This window comes from Marmota flaviventris, chromosome 10, assembly GCF_047511675.1.
Source record: "Marmota flaviventris isolate mMarFla1 chromosome 10, mMarFla1.hap1, whole genome shotgun sequence".
NCBI classification, from domain to species: domain Eukaryota; kingdom Metazoa; phylum Chordata; class Mammalia; order Rodentia; family Sciuridae; genus Marmota; species Marmota flaviventris.
Window position 1 is genome coordinate 99492588 of NC_092507.1, and position 27453 is coordinate 99520040.

Consider the following 27453-nt stretch of genomic DNA (forward strand, 5'->3'; position numbering starts at 1 on the left):
AACTTATATTCCGGGTCATAGCCAAAATGATTATAATGCCTTGGTTTTAATATTTTCAGTGAGGTAATGTGTGCTTTAGTGGGGGAGGAGGAGAAATGTTATTTAAGCACAACACTGCATTAATAACCACGTTCACTGAATCTTTTGTCCCTTTGCTTGAACTGAGGGTTACTTGCTTTCATACTGGTTTTCCAAAGGACTTAATCCTGTAATGTGAAGAGGTGATGGTGGGAAGCACTTTCCCACTAGGCCCGGAGTGGTGAAACTGGTAAAACTCCCTCTGTAAATCCTTAGTGTTCATCATGAGTGTCACTCTCATGTCCCCCAAATGGGATGAATTTTTATGGAGGAGAGAATTTTAAGAGTGATAAACAAAAGAAATTGAAATATCTCTTCTGTCAAGTCATTGTGACCTTAAAAGGCTGGAATAAACTATCATTTTTCAGGTTTTCTTTTTGTCTTAGGGGAAATTGTTTATCATTGTCTTGGAGGGAGTGAGAGGACTACAAATCTGCCCCTTCCTTCAACAGTTCAGCATGGCAAGCATTTTCCAAGTCCTGACCTTGTGTCAGGCCTCATATTTGGGTTGATACTAGGTAGAGCAGACATGGCTTGTGTTGCCCAGTTCCAGAATCTGCATTCTTCTGGAACTCTCTCAGGCTCTAGACAGAAGTGGCAGTGAAGCAGATGAAGGGATGGGGGACAGGGAAAGTCAGGGCATTTTTTTTTTTTTTTAAATTCTTTAAGGAACTTATGTCTCATCCATGAAAGGGAAGGAGGAAGCACTGAGTTAAGGAAAGTCAACACCTCTTAGAGGACTTGCCCGAGACTTTAAATTTAATATTTTGGAGTTTATTTACTTTTTTTTTTTTTTTTTAAACCTTTCTGAGAACTCCACACTGAAGCTCAAACAAGCAAACTTTTGTCAAAGACTGTAACTCTTTGGGTTTGGCAATCAGGTGTTTCTGCAGATGGAGAAATCTAGAGTTCCCTCTAGTGTTTGTAGATACAGACATGGGAAGTTTAAGTTCCAACACGGTTGCTTATTATGTCTACAAAATTTTCTGTTTGTGCTGTCTTTGTTCATTGAGCAATAGTTAGATGAGCGAAGAGAACAGGTGTGAGTATTTGCAAAAACAAATTGTGATTGTTTGCTAGTGTGCTCAGGGTTGTTTTTTTATTAAATTGACTAACAACTCCACAGAAATGTGAGTCGCTTTGGAGATAAATTCTTTAAATATATATATATATATATATATATATATATATATATATATATATATATATATATTTAGTTATAGGTGGAAATAATCTTTATCTATCTATCTATCTATCTATCTATCTATCTATGGTGCTGAGGATGGAACCCAGTGCCCCACACATGCTAGGCGAATGCTCTACCTCTGAGCCACAACTCCAGCCTTGGAGATAAATTCTTACTTTCGCTCATAGTAAGGAAAAAGTATGAACAGTTGAAAAATGTAGAGTTGAGGACTGAGGTTTTTAAGAGGAACTTATTGAATATGGAAGTCATTAGCTGTTTATCAGTTATGCTTTAGGGGTTCATTATTATTTTTTTCAGTTGACTAAGTGATATTGGTGTAGATTAACACAGATTTATGTATGAAGAAACAAAGAAAGTGAGAAATTGAAAAATCAAAATAAAAGTTGAAGTTTGGGGCTATGTTTCATATGTTTTTCTGTGCTTAGTATTTAATAAAGGTTTGATATTTTCCTGCTGTCTGCCTTCCTCTGTTCCAGGGCTTTTGGCCCCAGGCATGTTCTCTAGAAATAGGAATGATATTCATTTACCATCTCCAGATTTAGATATTTTCCTCACAATGCTAGTTTCTGTGTTGATTTGAAGTGTTTTGGGTACAAGCCAAGGGTTAGGGCTTTTTGAGGCTCTTAGATTTAGATGGTTCTCAGTGACATGTGCAGGGTTGGGTAATATACACAGGTGAGCAGGGTTTGTTTTGGGCTGTAGGTATAGAGCCTCTGTGGCCCAGATAAAAATGTAAGAATAGCCCCTTGTTGGGACTCTAGCTTCTCCAAACCTGCACTGCAGAACAATCAGCCATGTACAGAGTTGGACCTTATATGAGACTGCCCTGTCTACCCATCATTTACACAGTACATTGGTTTTGGCCTTCTAGGGACTCCCCTCTCAACCCCAGTTCTTGAGAATTAACTTCATTGCCAGCACAAGGGTTTTTGTTTTTTTTGTGTGTGTGTGGTGTGGGGAGGGGTGGAAAGAGAGGGAAAAAGGATTTTTTTTTTTTTAGTTGAGGTTTTTGTTTTAGTTGTAGATGAACACAATACCTTTATTTTATTTGTTTATTTTTATTTTATTTTTTTAATGTGGTGCGGGGGATTGAACCCAGTGCTTTACACATGCCAGGCAAGGGCTCTACCACTGAGCCACAACCCCATCCTGAGGGAGAGAGTTTTTAAAGTCTATGGGGAAGGATGCACATGGTGGAAATCTGAGACTGTTCTCTGGATTTTCCCTCTTTGGTTTTGGGAAGTCTTCATGATTTTGTATAACAATATGAAACAATCATAGCTTTTTCCATTTCCATTTTATAATTTGTCCCTTTTTGGGAGTCTACTTCTAAATGAACAAACACTAGAAATTGTCTCCTACGTTTATAAAGTGTTCTGAACAATTTAAGCTAAATGAACACTTTGTTTTTTTTTTGGGTGGATAGCAAGAAGATTATATATATTTATACATTTTTTTCCAGCAAGGGTACTTAACAACATCTATTTAAAATTAATGGCTTTTAAAAAGATTAAGTTGTACTTAACAATTGTCTTTAGAAAACTTCTTAAAAAGGGAGGGTTTGCTAGAAACACAGGATATTGGTGACAGGCAAAATTTGTCTTGATAAGAGAGATAGAGATAATAGAATTGGACAGAGAATACATAATAGAGAAATAAAATGAAAACACTTTGGATTGACATTATTTTTTGATTTTGAACATTAATAAGAACACAAGTATACAGCCTTTTTGTATAGAAAATAATTGAACTTTTCAATATTATTATACAGCTTCTTATGTTTTGTTGGGTTTTCTAACACCAAGATCCTGAACCTTCTGGACATGTACACCCTGTGTTTATTTTGGTCAGTGTCATTTTACCAAGGGTTGGATACTTACTCTGAGGCGGTATGTTGGGGCTTCTTTGGATTTCATTGGTACTTGTTCTGTGATTGTGTATCAGTGCTATTTAGGGAAAATGGTTCCATACAATGAAAACAGACTATTTACCATTCACTTGGAATTATTATTATTTTACATTTTCCATTTAAATGTAAATTATTTTGGCTTTTGTTCAAACTATTTCAATCAGTTTTTACTGCAATGCATGTAGCCTAAGAGTCACAGAGGGGCCAGGTTGGAGGGGGTAACTTCATTCATGCAAATTTTAAGATAGGAACTTTCAAAGTTGTTTCAGTTTTGTGAAGATTAAAAAAGTGCAGTTCTACTTTCTCAACTTTTCATCTTTGTTAAAGGCCAGGAAGTTTGCACTATTTTTTCCTTCAATTTTACTTTTTCTACTTCTTAAACAAAGTGAAGTAAGAATTCACAGTCACATTTTAAGTATTCCTATACTTAATAACATTGGAATCTTAGAACATGTTGAACACATAAACTGGTTGCTGGGTTTGTTAATAGATTTTTGTCTTAGTTACAGATATTAGTTCATTGAATGTTTTGTTGAATGTTGAGTACTTGTTATGGCCCAGATAGAAAAAATATGGAGGTGATCATCAGTAAAATCAGCCACATCCTGATTTATGTGTGGAGTTTTAAACCTTGTATTTCCTAAGAAGAGTTTCATCTCCAAATGCATTAGTTTCATTTGCAAAGCCCAGGAATTGGAATTTTACTCATAAAGTTATTTTTTTCCCTGTAGTCTTTATAAGGACAGAAAAACAAAAGTAAAAGGGAAAAAAACAGTGCATAGTAAATTTCCATATGATGCAAAAAATTGATGATTTTTAGTTTTTGTAATAAATCTAATGTTATAAAAAGGACACTTGGAATTTTTAGAATTCCAGGATTATTGTAGATTTATTAATTCACTGGAATTAATTTCTTTATTATTTTATTGGTGCATTATGATACATAATAGGGGCTTTTTTGTTGTTTTGATGCTGTGGATCCAACCCAGAGCCTTATGTAAGGCAAACACTCTACCAGCTGAGCTATATCTCCAGCCCTATAGGGGATTCTTTAGGTTGTATTCTTTTTTTTTTTTTTTTTAAAGAGAGAGAGAATTTTTTTTAAAAATATTTATTTATTAGTTTTCGGTGGACACAACATCTTTATTTTATTTTTATGTGGTGCTGAGGATCGAACCCAGCACCCTGCGCATGCCAGGCGAGCTCGCTACCGCTTGAGCCACATCCCCAGCCCTAGGTTGTATTCTTACATGCACATCACATAATACAATCAACCTCATTCTGGAATGAATTCTTTTATAAAATGAAAATTCTACTAGTCATGCTAAATATACTCTGTCTTGTAAGTTCAATTTATATTGATTACATATCCCTAAATCAAGGCATATTTCCAGATTTGAAAAGCAATACTGTTTTGCTGTGAAATGTGGGTAGCCTGACCCTTAATCTATGGATCTGGTGTTGGTTTCTTTCAGGTAGGAAATACGTTTTCTGATAGATGATATCTGTGAAGAGCAAGAGTTTGTGTTGTTTCACACTAGAGTTTGTGTTGTCTCATACTGTAAGAAAAATAAAATTGGTGTCTCTCATTGCAGGGTTTTTTTTTTTTTTTTTCCCTTTTAATCAAGACTAATTTAAAGGAGGAAGACAGATGTTTCTCCACTTCATTTTTATTTAAATGTACCACTTGGGATTTGAAGCTTCCACACTTATTCTGTTTGTTTGTACTATTTTCTTTTCTTTCTTGCTTTTTTTTTTTTAATGGCTTGATCCCAAAAAAATGGAATGAAAAAATTTAGTAAAAGCTTTGTTGTTTGAAATTGCAGGGTGCTGTGAGAATTATTGCAAATCCCCAGTGTCTCCTTGTCTGCCCTCAGTTCTCCTATTTTTGGTAATAATACACATAGTCATTTTAGAAAACTTTGCTGTGTTCATTTTTACTGTGCCTTTTCCAGAGGCCATGTGCCAGAAGCAATAGCAGCCAAACACAGCCAAGTCCTAGGAGTAAACTCAGACTTCTTCTCTCAAATACTGCTACTTGAAATTTGCATAAACGTTGCGGGGGGAGGGGGGACCCTGTATAATTCTTCTTCACATATTTTAGGAACCCCAACCATTCACGTCTTCTGAGTGAGCTGTGGATATGCAACAGAGAATCATGTGAGATAGACAACAGAAGCTTATTTGAAGAGGCTACAAAGCAACAAGTAATACCAATTTAAAACTATTACATGTCAGTGCAACAAGTGAAACACATTGAAGGTTGCTTAGATTACACTGTCTTCGGTACCAGAATTAATTACTCATGTTAGAGATTCCTAAAACAAAGGGAGTCTTTTAAGCCAGTGATATGTAGCTGGCATGGTACTGGAAAACCTAGGGAATATCAAGGAGGAGGATTTTGTGGAGTTTGGACACTTCTAGCCTATCCCTAAAAGAGATAAATTCCTGAGGCACTGGAACTGGTAAAAATCAATGACAGCTTATTTTGTTGTTTGCAGTATTTGTATATAGTTGAGTCTGATAGGCTTGAATAAACACACTAGATGCTTGTCTGGATTGAGTTAAGATTTTTGTTAAACAGCAAGAGTTTGTGTTGTTTCTTAAAGGCTCTTTGTGGGTGATTCTGAGATGGATATTAGTAGTAATAAGAGCAGTTTTTATTTCATTCATATTTTTCTTACATTTATTTGGGTCATAGCTGCTCAGCCCCTACTCCTCTAACTTCCCACCATTACCTTGTAAGGACCATATGACCAGGGATTGTTTTATTCATGTTTGATTTCCATGCATTGCCTAATAAAGGGCCATGCTCATAGTAGTTCTTCAACAAATATTAGTGGAATTCTTTTTATTAAAGATGAACAACATTTTTGCTTATGTAGTGTTTGTTTTACCTTTAGTCAATCTTAGTCAATCACTTCTCTTTATTCCTGCAATGCTATAATTTTTTTTTTTTTTTGGTACTGGGGATTGAACACAGGGGTACACAAACATTGAGCCACATACCTAGTCCTTTTTTATATTTCATTTAGAGGCAGGGTCTCACTGAATTGCATAGGGCCTTGCCAAGTTGCTGAGGCTGTCTTTGAACTCGCAATCTTTTGCCTTAGCCTCCTGAGGCTCTGGGATTAGAGGTGTGTGCCACTGCGCCTGACCACTATACCTTTTTAAAAGAAGAAGAATGAGTTCTGTTTTGTCTTGTTTGTGGCAATTTGTATGTCTTTTATTAGACTGCTAGTGATGGCAGTTGGGAAGGATTTATTCCGTTTATTGATATAATATCCTATGTTAAATTATGCCATTTTCCTTGTAAGTTCCCTTGCTTAACACAACCTAGGAGTTTAACCTCCCACTGAGAGTAGAAGCTGCAACTCTGACCACATCCATCCAAGTTCTAACCCTTGCCTTCCTCCCTTGCTTGTCTTCTTTTTCTATCCTTTTGTTTAGTAACTTCTGGCTGTGCAGGCCTGGAATGCCAGTCTCAATACCACCTAAGGGCTTTCCACCTGTCCTTCCTCTTCTTGGAGTGATCTTCCTCCTATCTTCATGACTTTTGTCCACTTCACTCTCAGCCCAAAGGATACCTCCTCAGGCAGGCCTTTTCTGCACACTTTAGAAAGTATTCCCCAACTCCCTCAGCCTTCATGACTGCTTTGTATCCCATTGCTGGGTTTTGTTTTTAACAGGATATATCAGTGTCTGAAATGGCTTTATGTAGTTTTTTATTTGTTATCCATTTTTTTTCCCCCCAAAACAAATAAGGATCACGAGGGAGATCTGTTAGCCATGGTATTCCTGAAATCAGGGCACACACTTGCTCATAACAGATGCTCTGTGAGTGTGTTGTGAACTAGTGTGCTAGTCTGGAAGCACACTATGTTGAAAAATGTTCAAATTGGAAATTGGCCTCTAGATTTTGTGTTACTTTGCCAAGTGATAGAGCAATGACATTGAAATCCACTACTTCTGTTTTCTTGTTTGTTTGTTTATTTTTTTGAGTTGGGGAGGAGCATGCACAAGCACACACAGATACAGTAAGATTGATCTCACTCAGCCAGTATTTATTTTTTTTATTTAAATTTTTAACAATTATTTTTAGTTATATACAACACCAGGATACACTCTGACATACTGTCATGGAATACAACCTGCTCCCTGTCTCTCCACTCCATTATCCTCTTCAATCCATGTACAGTTGATTTATTTTTAAAAAATAAGCTAGTGTCCCCTGTGGATACACCCAATGTGGAATGCACTATGCCACATCCATGTATGCACATACAAAAGTTCAGTCAGATTCATGCCATTATTCTTCCCTTTTTCTGTCCCTTCTTCCTTCTCCTCAACCTGAGGAGGCCGCCTAGGTTGTCTCCGTTGCTTAGCTATTGTGAATTGTGCTGCTGTAAATATTGATGTGGCTATATCACTGTAGAATGCTGATTTTAGATCCTTTGAATATATACTGAGGAGTGGGGTAACAGGGCCAAATGGTGGTTCCATTCCTAGTTTTTTAAAGAATCTCTATACTGCTTTCCATTGGTTGTTAATTTGTATTCCCACCAACAATGTATAAGTGTACCTTTTCCCCCCCGCATCCTCATCAATATTTATTATTTGTATTCTTTAAAAAATTTTTTTTTTGAAGTTGTAGATGGACAGAATGCCTTTATTTTATTTGTTGTTTTTTATGTAGTGCTGAGGATTGAACCTAGTGTCTCATGCATGTTAGGCAAGCACTCTGCCACTGAGCTACAGCCCCAGTCCCTATTTGTATAATTGCCATTCTGACTGGAGTGAGGTAAATTCTCAATGCAGTTTTGATTTGCCTTTACCTAATCGCTAGAGATGTTGAACATTTTTCCATAATATTTGTTGACCATTTGTGGTTTTTTAGAGAGAGAGAGAGAGAGAATTTTTAATATTTATTTTTCAGTTTTCGGCGGACACAACATCTTTGTTTGTATGTGATGCTGAGGATCGAACCCGGGCCGCACGCATGCCAGGCCAGTACGCTACCGCTTGAGCCACATCCCCAGCCATTTGTGTTTTTTTAAGAAGTGTCTGTTTAATTCTTTCAGCTAGTATTTATTAAGTGTCTACTGTGTGTGATGTAAGAAGAAAATTCGGGGAAAACACTCTGAGTGGCTTCTGTCTTGAAACCATTGAAGTATCAGCCTAAGCATCTGTTCTCTGTGATTTGATTTAGTATTTTGTTTTCATTCTACAAATATTAAGATGCCTTCAGTTTCATTGTTAAAATTAAATGTATGTTGGAAAAAAGAAAATTAAAGTTTGAGATGAGATCTTTCCCAGTCTCATCTTCATCATTTTGGATTATCAAAGTTTTCACTTCTGCAAATAATTACAGTATTCATTTAGAAAGAGCCCCAGGAAAAGTTATGAGTCTCAAATTTTACTTTATTTTTATTTTTATTATTCAGACAGTATATCTAGATCTTTTAAGACCTGTGGAGGATTGTATGGTTTTAGGAGACACTTACATCTTCTCAGTGTCTGTATTCTTAGCATGTGGTTCCTCAGACCTGGATTATTAGCATCTCCTGGGATCTTGTTAGGCATGTAGATTCTGAGGCGCCCTCTAGACCTACTCAATCAGAAACTGTGGGGGTTGGGTCTGGCACTGTGTTTTAACAAGCCCTTCAGGTGATTCTGATGCATACTAGAGTTTGAGGACCGTGGTATAATAAATGTTAAAGGTTCAAAGTAGCATGATCCCACAAATCAGTCAAACAGCATTAATTATTAGCCTTGTAAGCCCTCCTCCTTTTCAGTCACGAATTGGATTGGTTCACTAAGGCTAGGCTATAAAGTTATTTGCTAGGTTGATTGCCACATATTGACTTTGGGTTGTTTGTATTTCTCTGAACCTGTCACAACTATAATGATTTGCCAGGACACTTAATAGGAACAGGCTGTGATTCCCCCCCACCTCCCCACCAACCACAGTTTTCTGAGTCATGGATGGCTGGGTCCTGGATAGGTTTCTCCAAGTATGGGGCATGTTGTTTATGTTCTTTTAACACAGGAGAGTCATTGTTGGATCACAGGGACCTTCAGGGGCATTTAGTCCACCTCCAGATTGGTTTACCTATAGGGAATTGAGCCCTTTGAGATTGTGCCTTGCTTGCAATGGCGTAGGAAGGTATAGTTGAGGCAGGAATTTAGGTCTCCTGCCTCCCTCCACTGCATGGGGATCCTCACAGGAACCAGCACCTTGTTTTGTGCCTGCAGGACTTTTCCTTTCCTACTGAGAGTTTTCCTTTTTATTTAAAGGAGAAGGGCAAATAGAGAAAAGCCAGGAAGTTCTCACTGAAACTAATAAAAGTGTCTAAAGAGAATAAAAAAATCAGTTTGAGAACTTTGGTATGGAGGAAATAACCTGACATTAACTGTTTTAATTATAGTTCTTGCATTGGGCTTATCAGTGTGGGAAGAGGGAGCACTTGAGCCTTACAGGGAAGTGGGACATGGGCAAGAAGATGACCCTCTTTCTGAATCTGCCTGTTCCGCCCACGGCCCAGTGACTGCTTATGTGATCCCAGCAGCTGTTATTGAAATGGTTTTGGGACTTAGGAAGAGACATGGGTCTTAGGCTCAGCACTGCCATCAGCTAGTGGGGTGATGTTTATGAGGGGACTTCTTAATGTCCCTGGCCTTCACTTTCTGGTAAATGGGTGTGATAATGCCTACCCTGCCCCTCCTGTGAGGACCAGTGTCAGGCAGTGGGAAGCAGAGTAGTAAAGAGCACAGTTTCTAGATCCAGACTCCTTAGGTTCATTAGTGTAATAGTAATCAAGTCAGGTGCCCTCTGTGGAATACATAAAGTTAAATTAACAACTTTTTATAGTTGTTGTGAGGATAGAATTAATGTATGTACATTAGGATAGTAACTGGTATTTAGTAAGTGCTACATTGTGTTTGCTACTATCATTTTCATTACTGTTTTATAAACAGCATTATTTTAGAGGATGAGATAAGATTTCTGTAAACATGTTCTCAGATTATTCCACTTCTTGGTGCAGTACTGGGCTAATGAAGGATCCTTATGTAGTATGTCAGAGGACTCGCTCTGACATCCAGCTTGTACCTAGGCTCTCTGGGAAAAGAAGTTGATTTTGCTGTTGGGACGGGCAAGCCTATAGTCTCTGATACTGCACAGTTTATATATAGAATGTTGTGGCTAGAGAAACTCAAATGTGGGGACTTCCCAGTTTTGCTTTCAAGTATTTGTATATGTACATCTTAGGAGATGGACATCTTCATGGTCTACAAGAATGGAGTTTTTGAACTTTGATTTCAATTGTTAGACTAAGTTTCTTTCTGTCTTTCCTGTCTAATTGTCTTTAGGATTAATGATATGCATTTTGGTAATGAAAATTCTGACTCTTAAAGCTAAAACAATTAAGAAACTGTAAGTTTCCGACAAGTGCATGGCAGACTGGGATGGACTTTCCTGGCTGAAATCAGTGAAAGTTTCTACTAGTGCACTTTCTTTTCTGAGTAGTCTGATTTATTTTATTTTATTATTATTTTTTAAAATACACGACAACAGTGGAATGCATTACAATCCTTATTACACATATAGAGCACAATTTTTCGTATCTATGTATATGAAGTATGTTTACGTCAATTTATGCCATTATACATGTACTTTTTTTTTTGTAAGATAGTAGAGTGTATTTTGACATATTATGGATACATGGAGTATAACTTCCCATTCTTGTGGTTGTACATGATGTGGAGTTACATTGGTCATTTATTCATGTATGAACATAGGAAAGTTATGTCCAATTCATTCTACTGCCTTCCTGTTCTCATCCCCACTCCCTTCCCTTCATTCCCCTTTGTCTAATCCAATGCACTTCTTCTATTCTTCTCCCCACTCCTTATTATGTGTTAGCATTTACACATCAGATCCATACATCATTTGGCTTTTTTTTTTTTTTGAATTGGCTTATTTCACTTAGCATGATAGTCTCCAGTTTCATCCATTTACCAGCAAATACCATAATTTCATTTCTTTTTATGGATGAATAATATTCCATTGTGTATGTGTGTATGTATATATATACACACACATACGCACACACCACTTTTTCTTTATCCATTCATCTGTTGAAGGGCACCTAGGTTCGTTCCAGAGCTTTGCTATTGTGAATTGAGCTACTATAAACATTGATGTGGCTGTGTCACAGTAGTATGTTGATTTTAAGTCCTTTGGACGTATACCGAGAAGTGGGATGACTGGGTCCAATAGTGGTTCCATTCCAAGTTTTCTAGGAATCTCCATACTGCTTTCCAGAGTAGATGCATCAATTTGCAGTCCTCATTTTGTTAACTTCTGTTCTCCCTTCCTCTACAATCTCTATTCATGATTTACTCCCTTTTTGTGAGCCCTTATAATTAGAGATTATGTTTTATTCATTAATGTATATTCAAAAATTTCTCCTTTTTTTCCCCTGGGTCCTAGGAGAGTGTACACTAGGCTTTCAATTTCTGTTTGTTGAATGGATATTATTGATGTTTCTGATTTTTTTTTTGTGAAGTGTTTTAAACTTTCAGCTGAAGGCTAAGTAACTCCTAATATGGTGACCTAGTATCTACCTAGGTCTTCTAAACATTCATTTATAAATTCTTATATTACTCGATCTGAAGTATCCAAATCTCAAGATGGTTATGACATGCCATGGATGTTATAGCTTAAAGTGTCTTACTGTCTATCTCTGGGAGAGAGATCTAACAGCCAGGGATATAGAAACACAGAGAAATAAAAGCATATAAGACCACAAAAGTAGTTCATGTGGGAAGACACTTGTGGAATGAATTTTTCTGCTTTTATGAATCTAGAAGCTAAAAGATAAACTGATTAAAACTTGAGGGGAAACCCAGATCAGATTAGATGTGGGGATCAATGTTGATGAGGATCTCATTTGGTGTTGAGGGTTATGATTAGTGACTACTTTCTGATATATGTATGTTTCTTGTTTTCAGCATTGCAGTGTCGAGATGGCTATGAGCCCTGTGTTAATGAAGGAATTTGTGTTACTTATCACAATGGCACTGGCTACTGCAAGTAAGTTTTTCTCTTCACATATTTTCTTTTTATACTGTAGGATACTGGACAATATTTGGTTTTTTATTTTTAATATTTCTATGAAATGTTATTGGTTTTTAGACTTTGCTGATAGTTTTAGTGGGTGATGAATACAGAAGGATGTGGATGTAAGATAAATGGTCAATAAGAATTTTTTGCTATCTTACCATTATATTTTTCCTTATGAAAAAAGACTTCATAGAATGGAGACTATTAGAGAAAAGAAAGGGGATCAGGTGGAGAGGCAAGGAAGAAGAAGGGGAAAATGAGGCGTGAAATGATAAAAATATGTTTATGAATGTATAGATATGCCACAACGAAACCCATTGTTCTATGTAATTAATATGCATTAATAAAAAATTAAAAAATAAAAGGAATTTTTAGTGAGTGGCTAATTAATACATATTGAGTGTGTTCTCTTATATTTTTCAGTTTAAAACATAGCCTTAGAATCTCTTCTCATCTATGATCTTATTTTTAAGATAAACTCTAAATAGATAGTAACTTTAATTCTGCCCAGTGTAATATTATAATCATATGAAATTTTCCTCCCGGTATAAAAAAATTCCAGTTCTGAAAGTGAGACTGTGAAGGAGGAAGATGTATAAGATGTGTATGCTGTGACCCTTCATTAGCCCAGTATATGCATGTGTAAGATTGGGGCAGGGCTGTGAGTGGGCATCCTATGGGGTTAAATCACTGTTGAGGAAGGAGAAGGGATAGGGTAGGCTGTGCCATCTAGTTTTTGACTCAAGAGCATTTCTTTTCTTTTTCTGCAGCCTTGTAGTCTCGCCAGACTTACTTACTCCCTTCCTTCCTTCCTTCCTTCCTTCCTTCCTTCCTTCCTTCCTTCCTTCTTTCACGACAACAGTGGAATGCATTACAATTCGCCAGACTTCTTGTTTGAGGAAAGCTGTGAGATAATTTCATAAACAGCTTCTTTATATTTTTTATAGATCTTTTTTTTTAACCTTAACTGAAAAGTTTTGATAATGAAGTATCATTCTATTTATTTCAGGGAAAATGTTGGAAAAATAAGATTTGATAATATTTGTCTTCGTTTTCTTCATATAATTGTAAATTTTTTGCCAATTGAGTCCATTCTGACACCAGGATCTAACTTTTTTAATGTCACATTTATTTATTTTTTCCCAAGTCAGAAACAGTTTTCTTTAACAAAGTGAAAATATTTTAAGCTGTGATGACAGTAAAGCTTAACAATAGTTTGTTTGGATTGAAATAAAGATAACATTGGAAATGAAAGATTTTATGTAACTGATTATGGACTGCTCACTTGGTTTTTCTAGCTGGACAAAGAAAACATGTGGTGTATTCTCCTCTAAGAATGGAACTACAACTGGAGATAATAAGGGAGGGAACTTAATACCTTAGAATTGGTCACTGAAATCTTGTTTAGTCTCTTAGAGGCATCTGGTGCCTTAGTTGCTTGCTTGCTTTGTTTTTCAGTTCTGTTATTCAGTTGTCTTGTGCAGTTAACCCATTACATTGTGATTACTTGTTGATATGTCTTTTTTTCTCACTAGATTATGAGGTCCTGATCTTAGGCATATTTCATGGTTAATAACTTGCACAGGACCGGCCATGTAGCTATTGCTTAACAGTGTGCTTCCTGAACTAAAAGCTCTTCAATTTATATGCCTCTTAACTGTTTTCAAAAATTAGATACTGGGGGCTGGGGTTGTGGCTTAGAGATAGAGCGCTTGCCTACCATGTGTGAGGCACTGGGTTTGGTCCTCAGCACCACATAAAAATATAGCTCAGTTGGTAGAGTGCTTGCCTTGCATGTACAAGGCCCTGGGATCAATCCCCAGCACAAAAAAAAAAAAAAAAAAAAAAAAAAGTGTCCGCCTATAACTAAAAATAGACATTAAGAAAAAAAAAAGATACAGGTTCTCTCCTTTTATTTATTTTATTTGCTTTAGGTAGCATCTGGAATGGTAGTACCATACAGAGAGCCAAGTTATTTGGATATAATTTGATGTGGTGATTTATGTGGGGAGAATTTCACATAGGTTCTTTTTTTAAAACATTTTTTAGTTGTAGATGAACACAATATCTTTATTTTTTAAATTTATTTTTATGGGGTGCTAAGGATCTCAGTGCCTCACACATGCTAGGCAAGTGCTCTATCACTGAGCTACAACCCCAGCCCTTACATAGGTTCTTAATGTTGGTCTATAGATTATGGTCTGCCATGGGGAGAGAAGATTTCTAGGGGAGAAAGCTCTGAGCACTTACCTGGAGAGGACAGTAAGGGTCACTTTTGTGAGGAAGCAGGTATGTGAGTTCTAGTCTCAGACTTTGTAAGCATGATTAGAGAGGCAAGGTACCTGGTATTTGCTATTGCTCAACAACGTGTTTCTTTCTTTTAAATATTTTTTAGTTGTCGATGGACCTTTATTTTAGTTATATATATGCGGTGCTGATTGAACCTAGTGCCTCACACACTCTACCACTGAGCCACAACCCCAGTCCCAACAATGTGTTTCTTGAAGTAAAAGATGTTCAATACATTTTCTGTGAGAAACACTACTCGGAAGCAGGGAACTTCCTTTGTGGCTAACAAAAATAGAGCTACCTAAATTCTGTCACTGGGCCTGTGTTAATTGTTGATAGAATGGAATATTTATGGATATAAAGTTCTGGATGGGTCAGTCAGTCCCTCTGGTATCTTCCAGTCCTGCTCTGAGGGAAACAAGATCCTTGATTGAGAAAGGGAGAATAAGAAAAAAAAAAATTGGCAAAGCCATCCTTCTCATCTGAGAAATCAATATGAAGAACCGAACTTGTAAAAAGAGTGTTTACTTCAGAAAAGGTAAGATTAGCCTTTTCAGGAGTGGCAAGGTCACCATCTGTACTCATAGGGAAAGCAAGAACTCACCACAGAGGCTGAGTTGGTGATTCCTTCACAGAGTCTTAAGCAAAAGTAATGTGTACTTGGTATACTTTTCAATATATCTTAATCAACCTTGCTTTTTCTTTCTTTTCTTTCCTTCCCAGGGGAAAGAAGGTAAGCCGGCTTGTTCAGTAAATATTTTCACAAAATAGTAAATAAATATTAAAATATTTAGAAAGTTTATGAAAATTATATCAGGCATGCAGGGTATGTGATTATATTTTTATTCATGAGATTGCTCAGTGGATTAAGAAAATAAAGTTGAAGCCAAATTCTTTTTTTGGAGGGTGGGAATTGGTAGAAAGTGATTTTTAAAACAGAAGATGTCTGACTACCTCTGAAGAGGGCATTGTGTTACTGACTCAGCTAAAACATAATGATTGTTTATAGAAATTACAGAAACCCTTGATAATATCACATTGACAGATGAGGATAAGTACTTTTAAAGATTGGTTTTATGCAAAGCTCTACTGTTTTTTCTCACTGTTAGAAACTTAGCTACCCTGTCAGTGTGTGATCAGATTGTGATGCCAGACAAGGGGAATCTGTGTAATCTTGCATAAAACTCAATTATTGCTGCTAAATAGTTGCTGTCAGGTTTTAATAAAGCCCTCTCACTACACAGAGAGAAGGCATTTTATTCTCTCCCTTGTCCTACTGGGAGGTGTAAATATATAATTAAGTTTGGATGTCATTAATCACTTTCAAGTTGTTTGCTCCAGGCTTTCAAAAATAACCCATTCCAAATCCTATTTTGATTAAAAATCATGGGCAACTCAAGTTTGCTGAGATGCTTGGGGTAGATGAGGTTATGAATTATACAGTTTATAAAATGTGTATTATAAAAACATTTATCAATTATTATTTAAATTTTTTTTCTGTCAGTCCTTAACATCTGGGTTGTCTGTGGCTATGTTTCTATCAGCTTCTTCTCTTGACTATGGGTTCAGTTGCTCTTTACTTTGAGTGTGCTCTAGTTTTTAATTATTGACTGGACATTGTGGTTGATGCATTTAAAAGGTTTTTCTACTAAAGAATGTTGAATTTTGTTTTAGTAGGCAGTTCCATTCCTGAGAGATAACCTTGATCTGATGGAGGCTTAGTTTGAGAATAGGTTTGCTTCTCTTTCTAACAGGTGAAAGCTTAGTCTTGAGATGTGGTCCTTATTTCTAAGGACCCTTCAGAGAGTTCTGTGGAAAGTGTGAGGGCTTGACCAAACCCTGGAGTGTTTATCAAGGCTCACTAATTTGGCAAGGCTCTAACCAGGAGCCTTCTGCCTGCTTTTTCACTCTTGAGTTTCTTGCTTCCTCTTGGTTTCCTGAATCCCATTTGCTTCTGCATAGTGAATTGTTAAAGGATTTGAACAGAGTTCTATGCATACTTTGAGCTGCTTCTTCTATGGTTGTCTTTTCCAGGACTTCTCTTCAAATTCAGCTGCTTTGACAGCTCCAGATGCCTCTGGCTCCCCATCCAGTAAAACATTCATTGTCTGCTTTCACTGTCTGTCTCCCTCTTGTGCTTCGTGGACCTGGAAGTTACCTTCACAGGAAGGCTACATGGATATGGATTTCCTGTGGTTTGCTTCTTTTTTGCACCCCACCCCTAAGCTCACAACCCATCCAATTTTCTGCCTACTTTTGATTGCTCTCTGGTGTCATTAATGTTTTGACCAGTGTTTATAATTGTTATGAGCAAGAAGGTTAGTTTGATTTGAGTTACTTTCCCATTATTTTTAATGATGAAATTTGAAATTATAAAGAGGTCTTTTGGAATTTCCTACACACCACTTAGGAGGTATTTAGCACAGTGTTTGTGGAACAATAAAGAGACACATGAGTTACCCAGCTTTTGTGGATGGGTGCTTGCCATCAAGAATCTCTACTTTTTATCTACCTAAAATGACATTTTGAAGTGCATCATTATAAATATGAAATGTTATACAAGTTTGCATCACATTTTATCTAAATATCTGCTGTCTGTAATAAACACTAAACATTGACAGTCCTTGCCAGGATTAGGGATTAATGTTGGTAGTCTGGGCCTCCTAAATCCATCCAAGAAAACTGGAGCCATTGCCTTTGCTATCCTCTTGACAAATTTAGCTATAGTAGTAGAGAGTAGAGACACTGGGCTCTCAGAACCCAGCATGCATTGGAGGATGCATCATTGACATTTGGGTGGTGAAGGTGCTTCCCCAGAAAGGCATTTTCAGAAGTCATAGCTGACTCAGTGTTTGCCCCTCTCAACAGATTCTCGTTATCACACTCAGTGCCGAGCAAGCAGTGTCATATCAAAGAAATCCACAGGGAGAGCATCAACTGTTAAACCACTTTCTCTTTCTTCTCTACTGACACTGATCCTGCCAGCCTGGGTCCTTCATTAGCTTACCCCTAGTTAGCATAAAAAAGAAAAAAATATGTATATACCTACACATACATATACACACATATGTGTATATTTTATGTAAATAAATAAATAAGTATATAAATAAATATATATAAAATATTTCTCTAAGGTGGGTTGACACACTATGGCATATATATATATATATATATATATATATATATATATATATATATATATGGTTGTTGGTGGTGGTGATGAGGAGACAGTTGCCTCAGGTGCGAAATTTAGAGGTCTGTTAAAGAGCTCAGTAATCAATATCAATAATATTTTAATGTCGTGGTTCAAAAAATCAAAATGAATGAAAAAACATTTTTTTTTCACCAAAAAAAATGGTGAAAAACCACCAAAATTTTGAATAAGAGATGATCAGCATGACTGATTTTCTTCTTTTGCCCCAGGCTTGAGTGTAGTTCCTTTGGCACGGGTGAATGATTAAGGCACCTGGTGACAAGCAGAGGACATAGGATTTTATGCCAGGTAGATTTGAGTTTGAGTCCTCATTCCTGCCAGCAATCAGATCTTTGGCAAGTTAATGACTATAATGTCAGCTAACATTTATTGAGTACTCATTATATGCCAGGACCCATCCTCAGTTAGGCTTTTTAAATGTACTACTTTAGTCTTTCTATGAGGCATAGTGTGTAAATCTCTGTTTTACCAATGAACATGTGGAAGCTCAGAGAGGTTAAATAGTTTGCCCAAAAACGACGTCCAAAAGAGATAAGTCTTTTTACTGATCTGAGATGTGCTCTGGGAAAATATGCTATCATTTTGAGTCTTAGTTTGCCTGTCAATAAAATGGGAACAAATTACATATTAAAGTAATAGTTCAAATAGTCTGAAAAGGAATTTTAAAACATTTGAAAATATATGAAAGATATTTTTTTTAAGATTTTTTTTTAATATGATTAAAAAACTCTGCTTTGTGTAGTTCTGATTTTGGGCAGAAAGTGTAGCACTAACTGGGCCTGAGTACTCACTCATATAACACTGGGACCTTGCACCTACTTGTGGTTGCATGAGTGTGCTTGGACCAGGCTTGGCTAGTTCTATTTCTGAGAAGTGGCCTTTGATTGGAAAGCTCTGTGCAGTTACTAAAGATGAAAAGAAGAAGGCAGTGAAGGGGCAGATAGAGGACATTGTCTGTGAAAGTATTCTTCAGTAGAGAAAACCGAATTAAAAAACTTGAAATTTCTCCTTTTTTCCTGATTAAGGGTGAACAAGTCCAGACCAATTTTACGCAGCTATGATATTAAGACAGAACAAATTCAACAACTTGATATGTTCCTGTCAGCACAGAAGTTACAAGTTGGTAAACATGGCATCTCAGTTTGCTAGTGAGTTACAAATGTACATGTGTATGTCCTGCGAGGCCTTTTCTTTAGGACTTGAGAACGGTTGTGTTCCCAAGTGAGTCTTATTAACACGATGTCCTTTAAAAATCCCTCCACGTACATTGTGTCCCCGAGGGGTCTTTAGAGGGGAATCTTGATCGACAGCTTCTTATCCACACATAGCAACAGAATTCCCATGCTCTTTTCAACTCATCTTTGTTCTTTAGATTGGAACCTTCATGTATTTCAGTGTTCAGTAGAGAAGTAGCAGGAAGTTCTGAAGCTCTGCCTGGATCCTTTTCCCCATCCTGGGTAACTGCCAGTAAGCTAAATCAATTAATTTTGGCCTGTAAACCTGGCATTAATAGATACGAGTTTAGCTTGACTTCTTTCAACACAGTCTCCAGGTTAACAATAATCCTATGTGAAGTTTCCTTCTTATTGTTCAATTGTGGCTTGTCAGCACCATTCATTTCATGTAGGAATTTTTTTTTTTTTTTTGTCCCTTCTCTTGGAAGCAGAATGGAAAAATATTTCTCTTTCAGGATTTTGAGAAGCTTAATTAAGTCCTTCATTTTAATTTTATCTATATGTGCTAGCAAAGGAGTAGGGGATATCAGAATACAATAAAAATGAAAACCTTGTAGACTTTATTTGTTAAGCTAGCATAAATGTGTGGGTATGATGGAGGTTTTTATTAAGCCCTCTTCTCAATGTCCAGTAGTAGGAATGAAGTTTAGTATCTCTCCTACCTCCACTGTCATACGTGTGTGTCTGTATGAGTATGTATATGTGTGAGTATTATGTATGCTGTTTTCATATTTGTCCTGTTTTTTTGCCTTACATACTAATGTCAGGTAAATTGGAATTTTTCTTGGATTTCCCCAAATTTTCTAGAACCTATTTATTCACTATTAGTAACTATCACTAAGCATTTAGTCTCATATGTCTAAAATGGTTGCTGATTCTCAGACTAGTACCATTATCATTATTAATGCAATACCTTCGATTTAAAATGTTCTTCACCAAAGTAGTCTCCTACTTGATCGTTATGAAAGGGGCTTTAGGAGAGGAAAAGTGAAAGTAAAGAACAAGAAAGTTATTTAAGTGACAAGGTGGTATTACTCCGTGAACACATTGAACTGGAGCATTTTGTCCAAATTTTTCCCCCCAAATAAATATGAAGAGAAGATTAGTGAGAAAATAGTGTGATTAGGTGTTTGTGTAGAACAGTGGTATTTAGAGTAGATTCAGGCCAGTTTCCTGCAGTTACTCTCTCTGTGACCCTGAATCCTGAATGCTGTAGGGTTAGATGGACTCTGAAGCACCATAGAATTCTCACTGTTCAGACAAAGGTTTAGTTTACATCACACTGATATTTATTGAGCAGACTACTATGCCTGATCACCGTGCTGGGTGTTGTGAACAGACAGAAAAACCACGAGGCCTGTGACTGAATTATCTACAGTTGTACCACGCGAGCTTGTGTCTGTGCACGCTGTTTCTCTTGTGTGAGAAGAGTGGCGGCCCTCTGAAGTCTTGCTGGGGGGAGGACACATACATATGTGTATAAGATTAAACATCCTGAAGTGGCACGGAAAACAAGAACTACTGAGCATCCCATGAGGAACAACTACAATGGGACCGAAGGATTTTTGGTGCACTACTCAGATTCTAAATCTTGGAATATTACTGGAGCTGTAGGAGATGGAGTGATAGAAAAAGGATGGGTGGGGCTACTGAGGAAACTAGAAAGCACTATTAGTACTTGGAGTAGTCAATACCAGTTTCTTTATTTCTTCTTCAGTGATAGAACTTCAAAACTTCTACGTTTTGGTGGCTCTTTTCTGTCTCTGCTTCCATTTGTGTGAGGTTTTAATAGCCAGTGTGTGGATTAATCTGGTTTCACAGTGACAGGGAAGCGATTTGAAAAATCATTCTTTAGCATGTGTTAGCTTTGTTTGGAGATGGAATGCCTGGAGAAAAGGGTGAGGGGAGGACCAGGGGACCGGAACAGAGGGCAGCTGGGAGCAATTACCATTCCCTTCCCCAGACCTTTTTGGCCTTGACTGTTGATTCTTGTGCTGCTGCCAGACAGAGCAGCCAGGTAGGCTTGTGAACACTCTTTTGTAAGCAAACAGTTCAGGAATCTCTAGGGCAAGAAAAAGAATGGATTGTGGTAGAGGGAGTGATAGAAAAACAGAGAACAGGGCTGGTCTTCGTAGTGCTGCGTGGTTCAGTTTCTTAGCTGAGAATTCAGGGTCTCAAACTCAGATCTCTTTTGTCCAGTGAATATTGGTCAGATTCTGTTCATTTTAGGGATCCAGAGTAAGGAAGCATCTGTTAGCCAAGTCTTTGGTTACCCCAAATTAGCTCATGTTCTTTACTGCTTGTTTCCTCTGATTATATAGTACATATCCAAACCCTCAATTATCCAGAATAAACCAGGACTGCCTATTCTGTGTGGAAAACATTTAATAGTGGTTTAAATTCTCCTGCCTAGACCATGGCAGTGCCTTAAGTCATTTAACCACTCATCCCTTTAAGATTTTGAAATGTTGGTTCTTGTGTAAGCCAGACACATTTTATTTCACCAGGCAGCTTGTCCTTTCTGAAACCTCAGTCATCCTAAAAAGTACCTCAAGAGCCTCCTTGACTTTAATTTTTCTGCCTTAGTCCTATTTGTGTATAATGTTTGTGGTGTCTGATGTTCTGTCTCATATTGCTGAAACTCATATCCTTGAATTTCTGGGTCACTCTTAAAAAATGGACAAACTTGATTACTAATGAGAAGGTGACTCATTTCCTTCCAGGCAAAGGCTGAAACTGACTATCAGAGTTCATAATTAGTCTCTAAAGAAACAAACTCTCTAATTACGGAGCATCACCTAGTTTTTCCTAAATTTTATGGGGATTTATGGTAGCATCATGAACTGGGGAGGCTTTTATGCTGTGTTGAGAGGATAAATGTGTAAATGAGATCTGCATAGAGGTCCTATGTGAATTTACTTAGAAAGTCCATTCCCTGTGAGTTTACAGTTAATACTTCTCAGACTGTTGACTTACACACACACACACACACACACACACACACACACACACGTGTCACTTTTTAGCCATGTGTGATTTATCAGTAAGGACTGAAGTGTCTACCACCATTCTTTGTTGAAGAAAACAGGCTGTCATATTAGCAAGTTGTTCTGGGGAAGACAGGAAGGCCTTTTTGTCCCTTCAGACTGTAGATTGCTTTTCAGTCAGTCCCCTTATCTTGTTTAAGTGTATTTGTTACTTCTCCTTTGCTTCTTTTTTCCTCATGCTTCCTGTGAGGGGCCAGCTGTGCAGTAGTTCATTTACATAGGCCTGTGTTCTGTGCACTTAGAAGGTGCTTGTTAGGGAAGGTGGTGAGGGCTGTAAAACAAGGGAGACACAGGCACATTTCTTGCTCCAGGGAAATGCCACTGACTCTCAGGTACTGACAGCAGTCAGAAGCCTTACATTCTTGGGTGATATTGCTGAGGAAGTTTGAAAGCCAGGATCTTGATGGTCAACATGCTTGGGAGGTTGAAGGGACTCTGGGGAGCACCTTTCCCTTGTTTCGTATGTGAGAAATCTGAGACTTAATACAGTTAAGTGAATTGTAGTGAATTACACAGTGTAATAAGACTAGGCCATAGACTTGGATTAAGAGCTGTCTCTCCAGACCCCATTAGACAATCTGAAGATCGAGCCCTATTTCTTTCGATTCCTAGACCAGACCTGAAAGAACTGATATTGGTGAATACATGTATTGACATAAAATCAAAATACAAAAGCAAACAAATACTTAAGGTTTTTGTGAGATAGTTTGGAAGACTAAGCATGTTAACCTGTACACTTTAATTTTTAAAAATTTCATGAAAGCAAACAATGTGAAAATTCTTTTGAGCTCCTTCTAAAGGAGTCTATCCTCTAGCTCCAAGGGGCTGTGGAACATACCAAAATGGACAGTTTTACAGATAAAGTGAATGTTGGAGATTATTTGGTCTAGCATCTTATGTCTAACACATAAGGAAACTGAAGATTGGAGAGAGAAAGTGACTTTTTCAAAGTTTTTAGGCTAGTGGCAAACCAGAACTAGTCTAGAGGAAAAGCAGCCACTCTATCAAAGAGACCTGGGAACATCCTAAAGTCTTAGATAGGAGATTGAAAAAAATGTACATGCTGTCTATGTTTTTATTCAGATAAAACCAAGCTTATAATTATTAAGTGTATAGTTATATACTAACAGTGTGTATGTGAGCCTAGAACAGATAAATGTGTATATGTAAATTTTAAAAGTATGTTAATAAATAAATCACATGCACACATCTTGACTGCTACTAGGAGTTTTTTGAGCAGAATGGTGCAGGAATATGTAGGGACATGAAATGTTGTCTTTCCCTGGCCGGGTTCAGTGAGTGAAGAGCCTCTCCAGAGTTAATGTGGGCTGCTGTGTGCATTGTGGTTTCTGTTCTAGTGCTGTCTTTTGTTTAGACTTGGGGGTTTATTTGGAGTTTTAGCTTTGTTGAAGAGCAGATCCAGCTTGGGCCATTGCAGCTTTCAGTGTCTGTTGTACTTGTTATGTCCATCCTTTAGTTTTGGGATAAATGTCATTTATTCACAGAGTACATTTATTTCTACTTTGAGTAAATTTGAGTATGTATGTTTGGTATGCTTGTTTGATATTTAGTTTCTCTGCTATGGAAGGCCACAAACCATTGTAATATCTAAGATTTTTTTGACCTTCAAGAATCAATTTTCTCCAATCTTTAGGCCATGGTCTTATCTCTTTAGGAAAATAGTAATGATAAGATATGGGCACCACATTTTTTACCCCCTATGTCCTCTCTTTTTATCATCTTTGGCTTTGTTTTTAAATTTTAACTTTAAATTTTGAAGTGTTGGAGATTGAATCCATGGTCTTACGCATGCTAGGCAAGAACTCTACCACGAACCACATCCCCAGTCTTCATCTTTGGTTTCAGTGATGCAGAGATTTGATGATTGACAATGATGATCCTTTGACCATTGGACTGCCTTTCTGAAATTAGACATTGTTCATGATAACTGCTCTCAAATGGCCTAATTTTTTAAATTTTTAAAAAAACTTTATTTCAATTAGGTATATGACAGCAGAATGCATTTTGATTCATTGTACACAATTGCAGCACAACTTTCGAATGGGCGTAATTTTTAGTAAGCAGAAAAAGTTTGAGGTATAAATAAGCAAATCCTTTGAGAATGTTTTTTGCATACACAAAAATATGAAGATACACCATAATGCTGTTCTGCCCTCAGAGCAGGAGGCACTTAAAAGTGCTAGGTAGTGTTTTAGCTAACTAAGTGGCAAATTGAAGATCCTGTATAGGTACTTAATATACCCATTTAAAATGTCATATTTTAAAAAACGTAAAAGCCAGTTATAGTTTCTTGGCTGATGATACAAAAATAAGTGGCAGCAAATTTAACCTGAGGGCCATAGTGTGTCAACCCACCTTAGAGCACAAGAGCCACTTGAAATGTTTCATGTCCTCCCAGGGCAGTGGGTACAGATGGGAAGAACTATTCTTTGCAGTTAACTTTTCTTGAAATATCCATATGATATTCTTGAAGCAGATGTTGCTGAAATTAGAACAGTGAATCATATCTGATTCCTCCTGTATCAGATTTTGGTTGATGCCACTTTTCTTAGTTGAGATGATCTATGCTGGACCAAGGCCAGGACCTAAACTGAGATCCTGATGAATTAGAGTGGTAATAAATCAAATAAATATCAACTACATTTTTCTTTGACAAATAACTATTTTCATTGCCATAAAAGTCAGATATTTTCAGTAAACATCAGAAAAAGTCAACCTTTATATGGAAAAGTTTTTAGGATGATCAGTATAATGGTGATGATTTTAATAAATTATGATAGTGATCATCAGTGATAGAACACTTGCCAGGCATGTGTGAGGCACTGGGTTTGATCCTCAGCACTGCATGAAAATAAGCAAATAAAATAAAGGTATTGTGTCCATCTATAATTAAAAAGTTTCTAATCTAGATGAAAAAAGTAAGTGTAATCCCAGTAGTGGGGCTGGTGCTTGTTGGTGCATGCTTCCAGGCATAGGCATGGGTGTGCTGAGCTGCTCACACAACACTACCCGCATCATCCAAAGTAGAGGAGCACTTTATTTTCTGGACCCATGGGTCCAGACTGCGGGGGATGGGAGAGATTGTGTGTGTGCACACGTGTCTCTGTGTGTGTGTTGGCTGATTTCATGTTTTTGAGGAAAATGTGATTAAAAAAATAATGTCAATGTTTGCAGGGAGCTTTTCTATTCAATTCAACCAATATTTATATGTATTTGAGTGGCAGGTCTAGGCTAAGAGTTATTTTCTATATGCTGTTTGAGTGTTTCTCAACTTTTCATCATTACTGCTCCTTGCCTAAAGGAGTCTTAAAATGTTATCCCCTAATTATCCCCCTTCCCCAGTATATTTGTTTACTTGTTGTGGTCCTTACCCTTTGGATGAACAAAAATCCTTATAATATCTATGATCCGTTTTTTTTTTAAATTCTCAAGGATCAATTTTCTCTCCCTAAAATTTAGCCATTTCTTTCAAGGAAAAGAGTGATTTTTGTCGTAAACAAGCATTAGATATAATTATTTTCTTCCATAATGTCTGCTATTTTTATTGTCTAAAATTTAGATGCTTTTTTGGTAGTGTTTCAGGGCATTCTGAAATTATATTTTCCAATTATCATTAAAATGTTTTGCGTACCTACAGGAGTGATTAGTTTTTTTCTTCTTCTTCTGGAGAAAGGTTATTCAGAATCCACAAAGAAATACTTTAGGGACTGGGGCTTTGGCTCAGTGGTAGTGCACTTGCCTGGCATGTGTGAAGCACTGGGTTTGATTCTTGGCACTGCATATAAATAAATAAAATAAAGGTCTATCAACAACTAAAAAAGATTTTTAAAAAAAAGATATACTTTAGTTTCTTACCCTCTTAAAGTTTAAGTAAATACAGATCTTTCTCAAACCTTCCCCCATATTCAGGTTTGGTTTGATACTGGGTACCATTATTTTTGAACTAGGAATCCTTTCAGACCAAACTGAAAGTTTTTCAAACTATTTCTACTTTCAGACATATTTTGGACTTTAAACTTTGAAGGTGGTCATCTACTCACACTGGGAACAAAAAGCAAGCTCCCATACTCAGTTTTCTTCCTAGGAATCTTATTTAATTTTCACGCCAGTCTCTAAAATTCTACAGTGCATGCTGTTGAGGTCAGTGTTGCAGGCCCCTGTGGTTCATATTGTCAGTGTTTTACCAAAAACTAATAAAAGTGTGAGAGAGTGAAGACTGCGGGGGATGGGAGAGATTGTGTGTGTGCACACGTGCCTCTGTGTGTGTGTTGGCTGATTTCATATTTTTGAGGAAGATGTGATTAAAAAAATAATCTACTCCATATGCAGTTGGCCCACTTTGAATGATTTAGGGGTGAGTGAGGGTTAAAAAATACTCTATATATCAGGAATCTTAATTAGTTAAAAAAATCCTTTGGGTAAATAGCTCAACCTAGTGGTTCCCAAACTTCAAGTGTAATTAAAGAGTCTTTTTAAGGTGTAAAGATTCTGTGGGCCCTTGCATGTTGCCCTTTGGCATTTGTTAAGGATATGAGCTCTGAATAGTTGAATGCCTTCCATATGCCAGTCACTATGTCAAGCTCTGGGGTATGGCAATGAATAATTCTTGTCTGCTAGGGAAGATAATCATAATAAAGGTTAATGAGTGATATAATATGTCAGGGTTGGGGGAGCATATGGCCAGGGTGTCCAGGCTGTTTCTCAGAGGAAATAATATTTAAGCAGAGGCTTGAAGGAATTTTAGGGCTTATCTTTGAGAAGAGGGTGGGGAAAAGTGTTTTGGGCTGAGTGAACGTCATATACAGAGGTCTAGAGGTGAGGAGTGTTGCTCTGTAGCCTGTTCTGTCAGCTGGAAGAAGTTGAGTCTGGCAAGAATACAGTGCACAAAGGAGAGATGATCTTGGGAGGAAATCATCTCAGCCTGTTGTTTGAATACAATGCATCAGGTCAAAATCTACTAAGAACTCAAGAATTACATTTTAGAGGCTGTGAGTGTAATTCAGTGGCAGAGTGCTTGCCTAGCATGTACTAGGCCCTGGGTTCAATCCCCAGCATATACACACAAAATCATTTCAATAACCTCTGTATTTTAGTAATCACAGCAGCATCTGTATATACTTTAATGTAGACATGACATTATTTGGTAGTTTATAGAGTGATTTGTCAGGATTGCAGACTCTGGCCATAATTCTGCAGTCCATAGCTTGGGAACAGGCTTATCTCATTCATTTTTGTCTATTACTGTGAAGGGTACTTTTTGTAAACTCACATGACTAGGGTATGTCAGTTATGTTTTAATCACACATTGATATTTTCTTGGGGACCA

At 37.1% G+C, this 27453-nt stretch overlaps 1 protein-coding gene across 1 annotated transcript in view; it reads left to right on the plus strand.

Annotated features, from left to right (window-relative positions):
* Notch2 (notch receptor 2) overlaps positions 1-27453 on the plus strand; it is a 160244-nt gene that overhangs the window by 27921 nt on the left and 104870 nt on the right. Inside the window, exon 2 of the mRNA XM_027951770.2 lies at positions 12210-12291. Coding sequence (XP_027807571.2) covers positions 12210-12291 — 82 coding nt within the window. The remainder of the gene's footprint in view (positions 1-12209; positions 12292-27453) is intronic.